The sequence below is a fragment of the Haplochromis burtoni genome, unplaced genomic scaffold (genome assembly GCF_018398535.1).
Source record: "Haplochromis burtoni strain Fernald_Lab_line unplaced genomic scaffold, NCSU_Asbu1 Contig_8, whole genome shotgun sequence".
Lineage (NCBI taxonomy): Eukaryota > Metazoa > Chordata > Actinopteri > Cichliformes > Cichlidae > Haplochromis > Haplochromis burtoni.
Window position 1 is genome coordinate 2,725,139 of NW_024582369.1, and position 19,425 is coordinate 2,744,563.

Genomic DNA, 19,425 nt, shown 5'->3' on the forward strand with positions numbered 1-19,425 from the left:
TGTGCTTCCCTGTTTCACTGAAGGACAGAAAAACATCATGCTTTTGCATTTGGAATTTAAATGCAACAGGAATTTAAATCTGGGACTCCCCACCATTTGACCTTAGAACTGAAGAAGAAGTTTAGATCAGACCAGGAAGAATGCTGGGCTCTGCCATGTGCTGTTTGATTTATCCAAGATAAGTTAAAACCCACATATGACTTCATCTTCTCGTCAGCAACTTAGACTATAGTTCCTGTGGAACCATAGTCCCAGCGTGTGCGTGTAGATTTGTGTACTGTAAGACAGTGATGTGTTTATCTTTAAACACAACTCAGTACCGTGTTATCAGTTCACAGGATCCAGATAACAGAATGACACATTTCAATAGCAGATTCATTACTATCAGTTTTTACGTGGCAGTTAGTTTCACATGAATGGCACCAGCTCCTCTATCAACTTAGGCTATCTCCGTGTCTTATTCCCGTTATTGTAATGCCAGACTGATGTCACAATGTGGAGATAAAGGCTACGACAAAAAGTCTTCTTGGGTCATTCTTGTCATTTAGACGAGTACTTTACTTCTGGCTCCGGCTGTATTTTGATGAGATCTTTGTGAAACTGCAGAACGAATTTGGGTCTAGTCAGATGCTTCCATCTAAAAATGATTTAAACACTAAAACTGTGTAACAGTAACAATACTGCATGTCTCTACTCTCAGGCCTGTGATGGGTGTGGTGCATTTGTGTTTGAGTTATGCTGTAACGGTGAGCACACTGTGTTTCTGCATGCAACAAGCATGAGGAAAAAAAACAAATGAATCAAAATGTTTATGCAATGCTTTTATTTCATGTTAAAGTAAAACAAGATTGCTACAAAAATACTACACAACCTTAATTCATCATATTTTTCCTGTTCTTCCCTCACAGTAGAAGCTATGGATTAGAGAACCTTTCTAAATCTTTCCCTGAATTCTAAATAAATAGTTCCCTAATTTCATAAAAAAAATCTCTCCCTAAAATTTCTAGAAATCCTACACTGTATTTACATATTTCTCAGATTTGTCTCGCAGATTCATTCATAACATTTATATTTAAATATTACAAAAATATTTCTGATTAGTGACATTATTTTCATTCATGTAATTATACAGATCAAAGAGCTTTTCTTAGCCGTCAAGTTGATCTAAAGGCTTCCTTTGCACTATAACAGGGATGAGATCACGGTCATTTTTGAGGCTTGTTAGTGTGTTTGTGTCTAAAGCTTGGCTTCGAGGATAACAGAAGGTGCACTCAGGCTTCCATTGTGCCAGTCGGAAGAATCCTGGAAATCAAAAGAGATGGGTCAGATCAGTAGGTTTTTTTTAATGCCTTCAACACAAAAAACACAGTTTGTCTCTGTAGACTTTAGTCTGTTTGGGCTAGCTTCCACCAAAAGAGTCTCTGGAGTAAACTTTAGCCTGACACATATGTGTACATTCTCAGTCATCCAGGTCACGGTAGTGTCTTGAAGCTCAGCTAAACTTAATGATAGCTTATGCGCACATTCATACACACTATGTAAAGAAACACCCTAAGCCAGATAAATTAGCCTATATATAGCTGAATTTGTTAAATGTGAAAGAAAAGAATTGTGCTATGTGTTAGAGCATATCTAAGCACTGCAAAAATGTCAATTAATTTAAATAAATATAAATGTTTCACCTTTCTGTCCTTTGTTGTGTTAATACACAACAAAGGACAGAAAGGCAGAAAATGAGATGCTTCAAGTGTTAATTTTCTTTATTGTTTACCCTTATATGTACTGTAGAAAAAAATCTATCATTGGGCCAAATGCAAAGGTTTTATCACATTCCTTACTTGTAAAATGAACCTGCTTACAACCTTAATTAACAGATAAGATAGGTTCAAGCGCTGTAAACCATCTGACTCTTCAAAACCTTTGTGACACTCGAGTCAAAGATGAAGCTGACTGAACACTATTATCATAAATGAGAGCAAATTTCACCGGAAACCAACAGTAAAAAACCAGCTGTGGAAATCAAGAAAGACTCTCGAAGATCAAGAAAACTTAAAGATAAAATTATGTGTCTGCAGGGCAAAAAAGGGAAATAAAATCCTCATGGCACTGCACAAACAGCAGCAGAAAGTGTGCCTCAATCCAGTGTACATTTTACATGCGACTGCAAAAATCAATGTCTGAAAGTTTTTTGCCACAATCAAAGCATGCTGGGAGGCAAAAACGATGCAACTGTTAAATCAGTAGAAAAGATTTCATACAAAAAATAAAAACCTTCACAGGTTTGATTTTCTCTTAAAGAAAGGCAGAAGATCAGTTATGAAGATGGAAGATAGTAGTTAACAACATTTTCTTATTGTTAAAGACTGTAATCAGCTTAATGTTGGTTATTGCTATAATGTCATTTTTAATTTCTTTTCACATACATTACATGTTCATCATTTTAAATAACTAAAGCAAAGATGGAGTGAAAAAAAGGATTAAGTAAAGATCCAACTAGCAAGGACTTTATTCCATTCATGTTGAGCGTCCATACTTTTAACTAGATGAAATCTCTGGTGGTATTAGTAGGATATAGGACAGCGCTGTAAGCAAGCAAAGGCAACAACAGGCAAGAACAGGAAAATTAGCAGTACCGCGCTGACTTCATCTGAAAAATCACAAACACTACGCTGTGATTCAAATCCAATCAAAGCCATGCCGCAGGCAGCAACTTCACACACTGGCCTCCTAAAACACAAGAACACTAAAGTGAATCACACAGCATGATGAGCTGTATGATCTCGTTCTTGATTTCCTACTGTGATAAGCCGCGCTGTTTTATTTCTATATGGAAGTGCCATTCGCATTTATGAGGAAAGTTTAAGCCAGTCAGCTGTTCAAAAATAGGATAGTTAGAAGTAGCTGTAATCCAATGTGAGGAAGTGTTTTGGAATCAACAGGTTCATGCAGGGGTTAATGATTACCCCCAGCTGACTTAATTGTCCTTAAGTGACTTTAGCTGATTTTAGTAGAACTGCTACTGAGAAAATCAGTAGCAGGGCTTCATGGGGAAGAATCAAAAATCCCATGATTTTCATGATTGTGTAATTATGATTTCTTTTGCACGATCCTCAGAAACACATAGAGACAGTAAAACAGGTGTAACAGTGAAAAGGGTGTACAGCAGGTGCTCTTGATCAGTGGCAGTGTGTGGTGATTGCTTTGTGCTCCTACCTTTGTGCACCTTTATGATGAGCTAAGATTTGAGATTTTTTTTTCATTTTTTATTTTTTTTGTGGAAGCAGAAAATTTTTATTGATCAGGCTTGAGAAGAAGTCTGCTGCTCGGAGATTAGCGATGTGGCTCCGTAGTCTTGTCCTGACTTGTGCCTCTCCGCCTAAAACAAATGCTTTTGATCACTTCTCATTCAGTGTTTATAGAGGAGTGGGGCTCCAGTCTGGAGTGAAGTTCACCAGAATCTGATCTGTCACACACATATATGTTTAGTGGTTGCTCGTGCTAATCAGCTTCAAATAGTGAGGCCGGAGTATGTACACATGTAATAATAATAATAATGTAATAATAACATAGTCATCTTAAACAGACACCTGCTATTTAAATGCTCCATTTGTGAGGGGCAGCCAATCAGAAGAAGTCTTAGTAGAGTCCAAGTATAAAAATCTTGAGCTAAAAATTAGTTTAATTTGACTCCTTTTAAGATGGCTTGAGAGACTGAAACACATTTATATATATGTGAGGAATTAAACTTTAAGCACTTATCAGCAACTTCACCACAGATCTTGGAGACCCACCCAGAAAGAGAAAGAAATGTATGGTGACAGAATGACTTAAGAACAGAAGAAAATCGCAACCATAAAGTCATAACGGCTGACAAGTTCCATAAAAGTTTACATAAGAATATTTAAGTGTGCAGAGTGCCAACAGAGTCAGTGAATATTCAACAGCGTCTTTTAGCTAAACTGATGCAGACATGCAGGATCACAGAAAACAAAGGCAAAAAACAGTCCTCCTCTGTGGAGCCTGGGATGCACAGGTGACTTATCGCTCACGACAGACAAACACTTAACACATGGATCATTTTCACAGTAGACATTTTGACACTCTATTATTTTATTTATGGCATCTGTTGCAGTACATGGTACTAGCCAAAGGATGAAGAATAAAATGCTTTTCCTACACTGACATGTCAAAATGTCTTTCGTGAAAAGGCCTATTTGACTTCATAGTACCACCGCTTTTGTTTCATATCCCCAACAAACAAGCAAAGCGCTACACACTTGGCTTGCTTCAAAACTTACGGCTGCTTTGGCCTGCAGGTTAGCATTTTGCCTCCTGAGATCAGACTTGATTAAAGCTGTAATAAAAAGAAAGACAGAGAGAGGGTAAGTCTGCATTAGCTGATGGATCCTCCACTGCAAACACAGAGACGAACACAAGCAAAACAGGATCGTATTACTTCACACAAGTTGAACAGTTTATTGAAACAAAGTAATAACAGTGACTATCCAGTAGGTGGCTCCTATGCACAGACACGTTCAAGTCTTAATAGTGGCATTCAAGTTAAGACACCTTGTTAACTATTTTCAAAGAGTGTGTGGCTACCAATGCAAATCTAAAAACAACAAAGCCTGCTGAGAAACTCCGGTCAAAACCAATTATTAAAAAAAACAGCGTGATTGTAATTTAATAATTAACTTCAATTTTCATGGAAGGAGGAGACTATTTCACAAAAACAATCACAGCCTTGCCTTCTAATGGTGCCTTCATGTACGTTCATACAAAGGTTTATCACCAATCGGAGAGCAGGGCGGATTTTTTTTGTTTGTTTGTTTTTTTACAAACATTTTGCTTCATGACCACAACAAGAAGTTTACTCATATGAACAAAAAGCAGTTAGTGAGTCAGTCTGTTGACCTTTAAGAAGTGTCATTAAAGGTTAAGGCATTTTTAAAAAGTTAAACATTGCTGCTAAACCCATCGATGGGTCATGAAAAATCTCCTAAGTGGTTTTGAAATCACCTTTATTACCTGAAAACACACCCCTGCTGAGTGCGTGTCTGTAGAGCTATGCACTGTCTTTACTAAATGGTTCCAGGGCTTAAGAAAATGTTCACCACTCCTCCCTCTGAACAGTTTAGTTGTATACAGCTTTGTTGTTCTCTAATTTCAAAGAAAATCTCTTCCTAGCGATGATGAAGAATGACGCAGAATGCCACCTCAAGCCGCAGACTCTGTTTTATCTGAGCTGCAAACAGCCTTCTTGTAAGAGGTGACAAATTTGTCTGTTATGTGTAAAGTGTAATAAAAAATAGCATTATGTTCTCAAGTATTCCTCCAAATTACACCATAACTAAGTCCTGCTTTCTGGGAACGTGACATTCTTACACAGGAGTATTAGTAAACTCGTAACAGGATAAAGTGACAGCAAAGACAATTCTTGTGCATTTCTGTATGTGTGACATTAAATCAGTACTCTATTATGACTCAAAACTGTGTATTTTTCACAGTCACGGAGGTCTTACCTGTCATTATTGTGCCTATCAGAAGAAAGACGCACAAGAAGATGTTTCCTGCCAGCGTGCCGTAATTGTCAATGATCTTGCCTTGGCAAATGGTGAATATAATTCCGAACACCTGTGTGTGGGTGCAGAACATGGGGTAGTTAGGATTAAAGCTAGCGCTTGCACGCACCCGGGAAGGATAAAGAGCAAACCCCGTCCTTGAACTCGGTTTTTATTTTCATGCATCTTGGATCTTCTGCAGCTGGCGAATATGTTTATGCACCACATGAAGGAAGCTCAACTACACACTGAGTTTTTGCAAATATATCACGCACAGTTGCCGTGATGTTGAGAGAATCTGTCTTGCCTGCTTATGAACAGGCATTACAAATGCATAAACAAAACTACGAAATAAATATATAAACAAGGAAGTCAAAATTGCCTCATAATGCCAAACCCCCCCACAAAAGCACGTTATTCCAAAGCAATGCCAGCCGTCAACAAAATCCCATTTTATTGTTTATATCCAAAATTCCCGTGAAAACCTGCATTTACAGTATAGTGAGTCAATTCCTCCAGAGCAACAGGCTGAATGACTCACTTTTTCCATGGAGGGAACACAGCTTACATCCATCATTTCATTGGTTCTTTTCTTCTTTTTTGCTATCACACTGAAAACATTGATCTGTACCTGTGCTGAGCAGTTGAGGAGGCCAGAAGATGTTCCCTCTGACTCTGGGTATGTCAGTTCGACTGCAAATTCAAAGCCCAGTGGCAGGTAGCCCGTCATGAAGAACCTGGACACAAGGATCCACAATAGGCATAAAAAAGAATTTGTGAGTTTATTTAATTGCTGCTCGCTTTGTTGCTACAGTTTTATACGTGTAAATGCGTAAACAGGACACTGGCTCCGTTCAATAAAATGCCCCTTATCATGTTAGCTGACAAGTGCATGGACACTTTGTACCTACAACATTTGATTGTTCTTCCAGGAAATCAACACTCATGTTGTCTCAAGTTAATAACACTGGAGAATTTATACAGGAACAGCAGGTTTTTCAAAGCAGTCCAGTCACATCAGATTCTTTTTCTCATTCAACAGCAGGGTGTTGTTCTTCCACTAAAGTGACAGCAAGTGAAACTCAAATCAAAAGCCTCTGACATGGCTGCAATAGCAAAACACATCAGTCTGAGTCAGTAGACAGACACATTTCTTCTCTTCTGTCAATATGATACGGAGACTACAAAGCAGCAGACGCGCTGACCTTTAATGTCAAACACATTTCTTTAAAAAAATGCTGTTTAAAAAAAACAAGGCTAAAGTTATGTCTGCCATGGATCATGCAGATGCACTTCCAGAGGAAAGGAATTCCAATTTGGAAGATCACTGTGTGCTGCTGAGGGTGTAATCATTTCACAGCCACATAAAGGTTAAACTGGATGAACAAGATTGTTTTTTAATTCCAAGAAGAGAGAGGCAACCCAGAGGAAACCTAGTAGATGATTTCCCCCATAAACATTTAAATGGTTTGGTTTTCCCAGTTCATAGAGGTTATGTATTTTTATTTTTGTGATCTGAAATAATCCTGCACCATTATTACTATATGACATACTCTCGCTGTCTCTATTTTTTTGTTTTGCTTTGTTTTGCTCTGCAGCATGGGCTTCCAGGAAAACATCACTGCGAGGGGGTTTTCTTGATAAAACACATTTCAGTTAAGTTAAACTAATGCACATATATGCACATATTTATGTATTTACATAAGGACATTTTTCCTTTTCTCATGAGTTTAGGTGCAAATGCAGGCCTTTGTCTAAACTTTGTAGGGTCTACATGTTTGTAGAAGCTGAAACAACCAGGGCTGTAAATTATTATTGCAAATGTCAACAGAGGTACCGGGCCAAGGGAAATGACCAGCAGCAGAATTTAGGACATGACGGAAGATTTTTGCATGGTTTAACGGCTGAATCGAAAGTGTGCACACATACTTTTATACATACTTTTAAAATGTACAAATACAATAGCCCACTCACTTGCCTACTACGGATACATTCCATATTTTGTTATTTTTGGGTTTTTTGTTTTTTTTTACAGATCCACAGTATCTATCAAAATTTTTATATTCATGAGGGGCGTTTGTTCTCTCTCGATTCACAGAAATAAAGGTGTTCTGAAGTAGAATCAAAGTAGTAAATGAGTAGAAATAAAGTCCTTTAATGACATTACTTGTGTAAAAAAACAACAACAAAAAACCAAAATGTTAGAAGAAACAATAAAAGAATACCCAAGTACTCCAGCGGTGATGAAAACCACCCAGAGGTGTCCCAGGCTGAGTGTAGCAGCATAAACGATCATCCCCACCAGAGACAAGAGGTAGACTGCAAGGGTCGTCTGCCTGGGGAAAAGAAGAGCATGAGTAATACATGTCACTGTGAGCACAGCAGTGATCATTATGACTGCACGCACATATGTAACAGTACGTAGTGCGGCAGTTTTGCAAGTAAAAGAAACAAAACGTAAAGCTGCAGCAAGTATTTGCCAGAAATTTAGAGAATTTGGGGTCTCTGGGGGTGGGGGGGATGGGGGCTAGAGTGTATCCCAGTTGTCATCTGGCGAGAGGCACCAGCCTATTACATAAGAGACAGGCAACCAGTGTACAGTCACCAATTAACAAACATGCATGTCTTTGGACTGTGGAAGGAAACCTTTGCACGCAGAACATGCAAAGAAAAAAAGACACCACACAGAGAGGCCCCAGTCAGCTGGAGGGTTCGAAACCAGCTCTCTCTCCTTCACTTTTTCCTCTGTGCTCCACCCACCAGACAAAACGAATGCTCCTACCTACCCTACACAGCTAACCACAAGTCATTTTTGGCTTTTAGCTTCATGTGGGCTGGCTAACTTGCTTTTCCAGGAGGGAAATCCCTCAGCTTATGTTTGTAGCACGAGGGTATACTTTTTCCCTGCATTTCATTTAATCTGTGTCTCCAAAATCTTTTATGTGTGGGCAAGACTGCTTCCTGTCCTGTTTCATGTATGCCACATTTATTAATCAGAAATCTGACATAAATCAAACAAACAAAGAAAAACGGAGCAAAGTCTAACGGGCAAATGTCGAGGGATAACATTTTTAATGCCTGAGAAAAGAGGAGGTGCAAGGGTGTAGCTCAACCCTACCTCAGACAACCTGTATTAAGGCTGAACGGCTGTTATCATTTTTTTTTTTTTGTCCATTGACAGCAAAAGATTGCTGCCTGCATGGGCGTCAATGTCAATATTTTGCCACTAGGTGTGCTGTGGAGTAATCTTTTCAATAGCAGGTACCCTTTTCTGTTTGCTTTACTGTTTGTCACACAAAATAAGGCCTTTGTAAATGTATTGAGAGGAAGGAAGTGGATTCCACACCTCGTGTGAGCCCACATCTCACAGTTCAATACAATGGGCGACAAACACTGAAGGTAAACACCACCTCCGTTTGCTTCCCCTAAACACACAGTCTCAAAGAAAGCTTATTTTATACATCCAAAGCTTCATAACAAATAAATACTAAAGCATGAAAAATGCAGTCCTGTAGAACTGGTAATAATATTCAAATATAAACTGACATAAATTTATGAATGAACACCATTCATAAATATTACAATGTAATAGCATAATTACAATGTGGGGAATTAGACAATAAAGCTAAACATTATTGCGTTCCCCCTCATTTGCAATACAAAGCTGTTGTAGCTACAACAGAAGGGAGTCGACTGGGTGGACACTGCTGTCACCACACAGCCTGAGAGCACATGGGGCCGGAGGAAGAGTGCAGAGGTCGCTGCCGTAGCAGGATGCTGCACCTGAATAAACAGATATAGAGACGCAACACAAGATATGCAGGACGCCAAGTTCAGAAGGGAGAAGACAATAAACAATCAGGTGCCGATTTAGCAAAGTGCGTTGAGCGGGCGACCACATTCCATACGACTGCGAGTGGCGAGCCCAGGTTCGAATCTGACCTGCAGCCCTTTGCCACATGTCCTCCCCCATCTCTCTCTCCCTCTGCTTTCCTGTCCTTTCTTCACCATGTCTGTCAAAAAAGGTGAAAAAGGCCCAAAAAAACAGCACTCATTTGGCTGCTTTCTGGTGGCACGGAAAAAGTGGTAAGTTTTTAGATTATCAGCCCATCGCTTTGTTTTTTTTTTTCAGTTTCGTTACAAATAACGTTTGATTTTTATCTCCTGCTCTGCACGTCCCTTTGTCTTCTTTTTCCCAAAACACAACACCCCCTGTGGAAGAACTGCTGCTAATGTACTTTCCCTTTTCGATGTTCGCCTTACTTGTACGTTTTCGTTCTGTCCAACCAAACGCCGCAGATGAGGGAGCCGACCATCCCTGCGATGACGATGGTGAGGCCAATCCTCCCGGCGTTCACTTCTTCTCCCTAAAAAAGCCGAGAACAATGAGCAGTGCCCAAAAACTGTATATCTACAAGCATTAACTAGAGATCCACACAAGGAGGTTGCACACACCTTTTTAGTACTACAAACAGAGAAGATCGTTCCCTTTTCCTGTTGTTTAACTTATAAAACGATTTAAGAGAAATGGCACCTATGCCTTAAATATAGCATTGGTTTGAGCTTATAAGCGAACAAACTTCCAAACTTGGTTTAGCTGTGATAAATCTGTTATTACAGTGTTGTTTATTGAACTTAAGTTACATTAGTTTATAATATTAAACCTTATACTTGACTATTTAAGTCTAACTATTCATTTGTTGAAGAGTCACTAGAGTTACAGGCAATAGAAATGATTTGAGATGAGTGCAGAGGAAACGGACATACAGGGTAATGCACGATGATCATGCGGTTCAGCAGGGTCCCGACAGCATAAAAACAACCAACGTTCAGACCTGCAAAATAGGGAATAACATCAAATAAAATCTGAAATCAGAAAAAAACACAGGACAAAAATATCTTTCACCTTCCCACTTTTCAGGAATCATGAAACTAACATCATTAACTGAATGATGAAAAAGTTTAGTAGTTGTTTCTAATAAACCTGATCGGAGTAGTTTCTAAAACGAGGATAAATGTGTACTGAATGTGTCCCCACCTAAAAAATAAAACACTACAGCAGGCTTGGGGGAACTCCAGGCCTCAAGGGCCGGTGTCCTGCAGATTTTAGACGTGTCCTTGATCCAACACAGCTGATTTAAATGTCTAAATGACCTCATCAACATGATTCATTCTCCAGAGGCCTGGTAATGAACTAATCATCTGATTAGGTGTGTTGACCCGAGGTGATATCTAAAACCTGCAGGACACCGGCCCTTGAGGCCTGGAGTTCCCCACCCCTGCACTACAGCTACAGCTCAGTTAAAGTGACAGGGACAGGTGTGATAATCAGAGAGTCAGAAACATATTAGTAGAAAGATTAGACACATGACAAGAAAACCCCAACAAAGAATGCACCTTGGGATAATATTTGTACTTTTTTTTTTTTTTTGTATTATTTTTGTTACTAATATAAAATAATGAAACATATCCAATCTCAAGATTACTGAGTTACTGGTTAAACTGTGTGCCAAAATGCAACTACGTACATTCAATTTCCAGCAACATAAAACCTAGATTATATATTTTTTCTTTATCTCTTCAAAAATACACTTTATCATTCTGTTTTTTGTTTGCTCAAGTAACCAAGAGCTCCCAAAAATAAATGAATTCCTATCTCAGACTCCTTCCACTTCATCAAATCTTTGATCTTCGGGATCTTAAGGTCACATTGACCGAACGCACGTGTTAACCATTGTCAGGTTATAAATGAACTTTGGAGCTCTTAGGGTAAATCCAATTTATCTTCTCGAGGAATACTGTCATAGCTGATGACTGAGGACTACGTAATCTGCGATAAGATAAACACCATTGCACTACGAAGGGAATTTTCAGGTGTGATTCTACCCGATATCTGTGGAGGAATCACCACAGATAACATCATTTTCACTTGGGATGGCTTGTTCAACCATGGTTATGGGAATTTATACTACCTTAGTAAAAATCCGCCTTCAAAAAAAATTTAACATATTTTCATGAATTTCTAATGTTGAATTATGCAACGTACGATTTAATGTCTTTTAGCCCGTTCTAAAAAGTTAATGACAACATAATTTAACAAAAATTTGGAGAACAGTAATGACAAACCATAGGTGACGACGAGGAGCATGAAGGGCTTGTTGCGCAGCAGGTTTCGGATGGAGGCTATGTAGGAGTACTGCTCTGGTGGAATGCTGCGAGCTGTGGCCTGGGCCTGAGTCGGTGGAATTTTAGGACGCTCCTGGAAAACTGACATGTGGAAAGATCGACAACAGTGTGAAACACAGTAAACAGCAGCAGTCTGCACACTTACAATGAAAACTGGAAAGCAATAAGAAGCAACTCTATTGGTGGATACGTCCACCTGTAATATTCAAAGGATCAATCAATGCTAAGTGGTAGAAATAAGTTCAGGGTTATATTTCCTCCCTAGGGCCACAGGCTTCATCCTGGAAGGAGCCAGTGACACATTCAGGCAAGATTGGACAGGCTCTAACGCCTCTATGTAACCCACTATACTCTCATTTGCTCCAGTGAAAATCAGCTACTGTCTGGTGTTGAAGACATCTTGGTGGAGCTACGTGCCCCCGGCCTTGTAGGGATAAACAGATGTGTGTTTTTGTATTTCTTGTAACTGAACCAGGGACACCTTTTTTCCTTCTGGCAAATCTCACATGAGGGTCTGTGTACAGTAAGCTGTTTTCACTAATCCTCCAAAAGTGTCCTACTCTTTTACACAGTTGATCTGCCAATGGTGGTGATGGGACTGAAATTATACCGTGATCTCAACTGCTGTATGCGTAGTCATCACTGCACATGGAAGAATGCAAATTTCTATTCAAATAACCTTTGGAGTTCTCAGACTGATCACAGGTAAAATATACTATATGGCTTGGATTTCATCGTCATGGTAATTCTCCTTTTTCAGTAAACAGTAAGTAGTCATATGTCAAAGCAGACGGTCTCCAAGTTTAACTTATACGATTGTTTTAAAGAAAGGCAGAAGCTAAGCATCTTCTCTCACCTCACAGTTTATGCAAATTTCTCAATCCTGGGACTCTGTCTGCCCTGCTGACTCACAGCCCTTTTGCAGGACTACAGATGGTCCTGCCAGCAGGACAACCCTCACACATGGCATCTTGCATGTATGCATGAGGGTGAGCTAGTATATATGTGTCATTAAACTACTGCAGCCACCTGGTGTCAAGTTTCACACTAGAGTAACCAGGAACAGCATAAGTCACATCCCTTGCTCGCTAAAATGTCAGCAGATCCAAAAATCAAGGCCCTACAATAAAACATTCTCCTTTTTTATAACTGTGCACAGTGTTGCCACTTCAGGCCTCTAAAAAATATATATATAACGGAAAAAAAATCTCCTCTGCCACCCTGGGATGAGTTATATGTGTTGAAATCACATAGCAACATTTGTGACTCAAAAATTGAGCCAGTACAGAAGTGCCAAATCACAAGCACTTCACAAGTTATAATGTTGTGAAACTGTGGGTAATGGGTAACTTGTAGCAGAAAAAAATGACCCCATTTGGGTGTAAAGTTGCCAAACTTTTGAAGCATTTTTATTAAATATTAACAGTTATTCAAAGTATGCAGTTTTTATGTTCTGGTGGCCACTGAAATTAGAATTATGGCACTTTCCACATTCAAGTAGATAAGTCTGGATTTGAGGCAACATGTCTGCCAAGCTGTACTGCTTGTGTCTAGGCCTTTGAAACTAAAAGGCACTGCATGGAGCTTAGCTGAGTTTTTCCGGGGAGAATATTTGTTTTAAGTCTGTTTTTTTTATTAGCCAAAGGTAGGGGCTCAGGGGGTTGGGAAGCGTATCTGTAAACGGAAGGTCGCCGGTTCAATCCCCGGGCTCTCTGTCCTGGGCATTGTGTCCTTGGGCAAGACACTTTACCCTACCGCCTACTGGTGCTGGCCAGAGGGGCCGATGGCACGGTATGGCAGCCTCACTTCTGTAAGTCTGCCCCAGGGCAGCTATGGCTACAATCATAGCTTGCCTCCACCAGTGTGTGAATGAATAGTGGCATTGTAAAGTGCTTTGGGTGCCTTGAAAAAGGGCTATATAAATCCAATCCATTATTATATCATAATAACTTTTAAAGGTAGCTTACGTTAGCTTACTTCTGCCACAGAAAAAAGTTATTTCTAAGTACGTTTAAATTTCAAGATACGCAAGTGGAACTTTTTGAGATATGTAACTTTGGGTTATTGAGTCAAATTTTCTAGATAGGTAGACAGTAAGTCAAAATTTTCATCAACACCTTATGAAGCAAGCTTGCAAGCTAGCTAGTGCTAGCTCAAAAATATGCATGTCCTCTTATCCAAATATGGCCATATTCATCTTCAGAACAAAAAACAAAACTACAATGTCACAGTAATAATGCCAAAATAAAAAAGCTGCAAATATAAAGTTTTTCACAATAGCTCGCTTTAAAAAAATGTAAATGCTAGCCCGCAAACGAGCTATTTTTTTTTTATATATATAAGAGATTTATTGTGTGTTATCATACACATATTACTTGACAGTTTTCTTCATATTGAAAATGATTTAACCACTGGTCATGAGGAATGTGCCCACATTGCTTGAAGGCTGTGTGCTATATTGAATATGATACAACCACTGGTCAGAAAGAATAAATTGCATGTGGTTGGTGACTGGTTCCTTAAGGTTGCTGGTTCATGGTGGATGAAATCGATAACAAAGACAGTGCTGCAACAAATCCTCCTTGGGAGTGATTTGGGTGCCATTAGTTACATGGAAGATGCCAACTTGTCTGACAAATTACACGCTAACTACTAGTTAAGCAGTAGCACTATTTTACAAAGTGCAACACAAACAAGAAATAGGAAATCTTTGCTTTATATGCAGAAGTTGTGCCTCTGGGCTTTATGTTTTAAAAGGAGTAACTTGTCCTTTGAAGGGAAGCAATCTCTCTTTCCAGTTTGTGTTGCACCTTTCACAGTTTTCTTTCCTTGGAGAGTAGCTGGAGAGTGTTTACAGACAAGTTGATGTGTTTCATGCAAACTACGGCCCACTGAAGCATTTTTCTAGTGACCAAAGCAATTGCAAGAAGGTTTTCTTCAGCCAGTCAGGAAATACATATTTCTCCCTAGCGATCAGAGTTTGTCAGGTGGTCACAGGCCAGTTCCTAGGCCTGTGTGACTAGTGTCTAATTCACTTGACCCTACACTGTTGCACATGTCACGTAGTTTGCGGTCATGTGACTGGAAAACTTAATAAGCTACACTAATAATGGTTGGATATTTTGAGAATACACTTTGAGAAGATGAGATGATCAGTGTCACTTGTGTCTGTATGTAGCTGAAGCAAGAAAACAACCAACACAAGTACCTGTAAGAAATGTTAAAAAAAATAAATAAAACTGCAATTACTGACCTCAACTGAGCCAGTTCAAGCACATTACACAAAAAAATCCCTCTGAAACGTCAGATGACATTATTTGGGCAAATAATAATGCATAAATTAACAAAAGTGCTGGTAGGGGAATTTACTCAACTTGCAGACATCTTGCAGCTACACATTCACCCAGTGATTAACCTAAACTATCTACCTCCAGCCTCGTATTTACCATAAACAGAGGCATTGTGAGTCCTCCTACCTTACTCTAGGAACCATAAATAACTGTTTAGTGGGTCACAGGCAAATTTGACACAGCGAGAGTCAATTATGTAGCGTACTTATGAACGCAAACACCATGTGACTGACCGAACAGTCACATAAGCACTGAATAAGCTGAGGTTTGCATTTCATAGTGCTTCATTAACAACAGCAGACTATAGCCAAAGCACTAACACTGACTGTATAGTCAGTCTAAATGCTGTGCATGGTACTACTAGGAAATTCCTTCACAAGCATCCTTTTGTGTTTAGGAATGCAGAATGCTTATGAGGAACGCCAGCCTCCGTCGTTGCCCCCCGCCCCTCCCTACCCCGCTGCAGGAAAACAGCATATTCATACATGCTCCTTATAGCAAGTCAGTGTTTTTAAAAGTAAAAGATATTTATTGCATTTTGATTAAACACTCGTACTGTTATTTTATCTTATCCATAAATGGCACAGCACATGATTCTGGGTTTCACAACAAATGCCACATTTGAAGGGGAATCATATATAAAGACACAGCAAAGCATTTTTTCCTCATCAATCACATGCTGTTTGTCATGTCACTTCCTTCTGCCACAAAGTGCTGAGTTCTCTTTTTCTTATGTCCATAGCTCAAATGACTTACGATGGATTTCAGTACACTTCTGATGACCTTACTTGTGCTACAATAATATCTTTTTTTATGAAAGTCCCCTTTTAACTAAGGTTTTGTGTTGTACGTGCATCCATGTCAGCACTTTTTTTGGTCCACTGAATGGTGCTTCTTGTCAAGAGTGTAAGTTTGGTGTAAATTAAAACCTTCATGAGGTCAGCCTACTCAATAAGAAATTCCCACGGGCATGAAGTAGGAAAAAACCTCATACAATACATGTCAAAATGCCCGAGCCTTTTATAGCAGACAGGAGCGAAAGCACCACCGAATGTCACTCTTTAACCATTCACAAAAAATCCTCGGTTACACGGTACAGTAACATCATTTTCATGCAATTTTATGTAAATTCGAAAACCTGACGGGAAAAAAACGCTTCTGTGCTTCATGATGTCTAGCCATGCGGAAAGTTTCATTTTATATGCAGAGGCGTTGAGGACACAGTTTTTACTACGGTGGAGGTTGTGTAGAGTTTCTTTCGTGCTGCACAAAGCAGCTAGAAATCGTGTTTGAAATAATAATGAACCACAGGCTTCAACTCTTTTCTTTGAAAATGCATTGTATCAAAAACCCTGACCCCCATCGGAAGATGAGTATTAAGGGTTTCAGTGCAACCAACATAATATACCCAATAATTTGGTTTTGCTGTGAAGACACCAAGAGATTACACATATAACCCAAGCCGTCTGTGTAGCTAGAAACCACCGGAACGAAATAAGAAAGTACCATCTTTGTGATTTTTGTGATTTTTTTCGTGATTACCTTACCGAAGACAACAAGGACGAAGAGTAAAGTAGCCACTCCTGCCGTTATGTAGAACATGATTCGGATGTGGTGAGCCAGCTCATCCATGTCGTCCACATTAGGCACCAGGATAGGAGGCACAAGGAACCCGATTGCAATACCCAGCTGTAGGACGATGGAAGAATTTAACAGAATTAGAAGAAAACAAGTGCCACAAACAGTTTTCACTAAATTAAAACACTGAAAATCTTAGCTTTTTTAGCCCATTATTTCCATGTCTTGTACATGCCTTGTAACTTTACACAGTGCGTATTAAAAAGTTTTAATACTTGTTATTTGCCTTGAATGATTCTATTTAGAACAGGCTCCTCTATTCCAGGGAGGTTTTTTGCTGAGTTTGCAAAATGTCACATATGGTATAGCCCGCTTTGCTGAACCTGATGACCTGAGCCTGCAACTGACCTCAGACTTCCTGCTCAGATGTTTTCTATTTGTGTCTGTAGAGGACTTCTTGGGTTTTCTTTTTGTGTGATTTAGGAAAATAAGATAAGGCCTCGCTGTTTCATTTTAGACCGAAGGCAAAAGAGTTTCAGTCGCCTTCTTGAGAAGCAAAAGTAGACTGAAGTAATTGTACACAGAGCTGGATGACATCACTTATGACATTGATATCAAAGCTCCAATAAATCTGAAGAAGACATTTGAGCCTAGAATTTTATTTAACTAGTTACATTATAACTTAGTTTAAAATCAGATTTAGAGCACACAACTTGAAGATTTGGATGACCTTTAAAAGTGAATTGGTGCAGCGATTAGCAGTCGTATGTGACCCTGACATCCAGTCTGCCCTGCATAATTTACAGGCAGCTGTCAGACAGCTCTGACCTCACTATACAGACCCTCCTGTGACAAAAAAAATAGATGCTGAATACTGACAGAGTTCACACAAACCTGGTTTCCCAGAACTCCTATGGAGCAAGCGGTGGAAACTTCTTTCTCTCCAAACCACACAGAGGCAAGGTATGAAGGAATACCGAGGACAAACACTGTGGCTACTGAGCACACAAACTGGCCAAAAAAGGTCACTGGGAAAGTATCTGGACTGGCACTACCGATTTTTATCCAAGCGCCAATGCAGTTAAAGGCTGACCCGACGAGGACAACATCCCGGATGCCCCTGTTGTCCAAGAACCAGAGGATGGGCAGAATAAGTGGAATGTAAGTGAGCAGGTAAATCATGGCCAACCAGTCAATAGCCAGAGCATCAATGTTGTAGAAACGCATGAATATGTTGCTAATAATGCCATACTGTAGCCACATGAAGGCATTGCTTGCTGAGACAAAACTGAAGAGAAACAGCATGAACCAGCGACGGTGATACAGCTTGGTCTCAACCTTTGGGGCCAAATCCGACTGGTCACCCAAAGTCTCCATGTGTAAGCGGGACCCTGTGGAGACCGCTCTGCCAAAAGGCTCTGGACTCCATTGAGGTGATGAAAAGCCTGGAGCAAGATTCTTTGAAGCCTTGGAACACGGCCATTCTTCACCGCTGAGCTCCGAATTTGCACGGTCCCCTTTCAAAGTATTGTTTTGCGGCATTTCAACTGTCCTCAAAACGGGCCCCCCGAAATGTTCGAGACCAGAGGTCTCAAGATTCAAGAGCTTGTGTCCTAACAGCTTGCTGTCCTCTGTTCAAACTGCCTGCAGTAGAGAGATGCCAGAGAGCGAGAGCAGCTGGAATTAGTGTTGCCTTACTGGTGTCCCAGGTCCCTTCGCATGTGATGACACTGTGCTCCTTTACCCCATGTCCACATATTTATTACACCCAGTCCTGTCATGTGATGTTAATATAGGATGTTAATATCTTCCATTAACTAACTAATAACTGAGAAAAACATGTTCTTCTGTTGAACTTTAACCATTTTTCTTGTTAAAGTACACCCATTTCAGTTTTTCGGTTAATATTTCAAAGTCTTAGTTATTGTTCACTCTGAAGTATCTGTTTTCTGTTGGGGAAAATACCAAGAATTCTCCAATCTTTCAGGTTTTTTTGCATGCAAGCTGTTTAAAATTTATACTGCAGAACAGACTTGGAGAAACAAACTGCTCATCCAGCATTGCGGGCACTAAATGTGTAACCTTATGTAACAAACCATTTAGATGATTATGATATTATGATGATTATGATGATTATGATTATGATTATACTACTGTGATAGGATGAAAAGTACTGATATCCAGGCAGTTTAGAATGAATCCAATTAAAAGTATTGGAGGGTTAGACAGTGGTCTAATCAGGTTTTTAAGCATCTGTTATGTTTGTGTTTTATAAAAGAGACAAAAAAAGTAAATTGAGTTTATTTGGGAGGTGTTTGCAGATTCCCAGATTGCGAACAACAGTTTGTTCTTAGTTATTCAGACTGTATCCAACTGTTTCCCAGTAAGAAATGATGACATCAACTCCAAGCAAATATCACTGAAATGTCATCATTTCTTACTGGGAAACAGTTGGATACAGTCTGAATAACTAAGAACAAACTGTTGTTCGCAATCTGAGAAACTTTTAGTGTTAAGTCTGATACTTTGGTATTTCATGATACCAAAGGCACACTGCTGATCTTTGCACTCCTTTGTGCTGATTTGACAGCTCACGTGATTTTCAACTGCCCTGTTGCTCCTAATTTATAGCGGTACATTGGCAGCTCATGAACTCTTTTATGAGGAGGTATATTTTTTGTAAAAAAGCAAAACAACATTAAAACAAAATGGAAAAAAAATATATAGTTGGTTAACTCTTGCTTACATGA

The 19,425-nt window shown here is 39.5% G+C and overlaps 1 protein-coding gene across 4 annotated transcripts in view; it reads right to left on the reverse strand.

Annotated features, from left to right (window-relative positions):
• Positions 1–803: 803 nt before the first annotated feature.
• flvcr2b (FLVCR heme transporter 2b) overlaps positions 804–19,425 on the reverse strand; it is a 20,236-nt gene continuing 1,614 nt past the window's right edge. Inside the window, exons 1-11 of one of the 4 annotated variants that reach the window (XM_042226447.1) lie at positions 17,570–19,074; positions 16,645–16,786; positions 11,688–11,828; positions 10,329–10,396; positions 9,825–9,928; positions 7,787–7,897; positions 6,193–6,298; positions 5,523–5,634; positions 4,299–4,354; positions 3,214–3,376; positions 804–1,302 (exon numbers count right to left, since the gene is read on the reverse strand). In XM_042226447.1, coding sequence (XP_042082381.1) covers positions 3,299–3,376; positions 4,299–4,354; positions 5,523–5,634; positions 6,193–6,298; positions 7,787–7,897; positions 9,825–9,928; positions 10,329–10,396; positions 11,688–11,828; positions 16,645–16,786; positions 17,570–18,217 — 1,566 coding nt within the window. In that variant the 5' untranslated portion in view covers positions 18,218–19,074 and the 3' untranslated portion in view covers positions 804–1,302; positions 3,214–3,298. Of the gene's footprint in view, positions 3,377–4,298; positions 4,355–5,522; positions 5,635–6,192; positions 6,299–7,786; positions 7,898–9,824; positions 9,929–10,328; positions 10,397–11,687; positions 11,829–16,644; positions 16,787–17,569; positions 19,077–19,425 lie in introns of those variants that run through there. The other 3 variants (XM_042226455.1, XM_042226452.1, XM_042226449.1) reach the window with 3 other exon arrangements.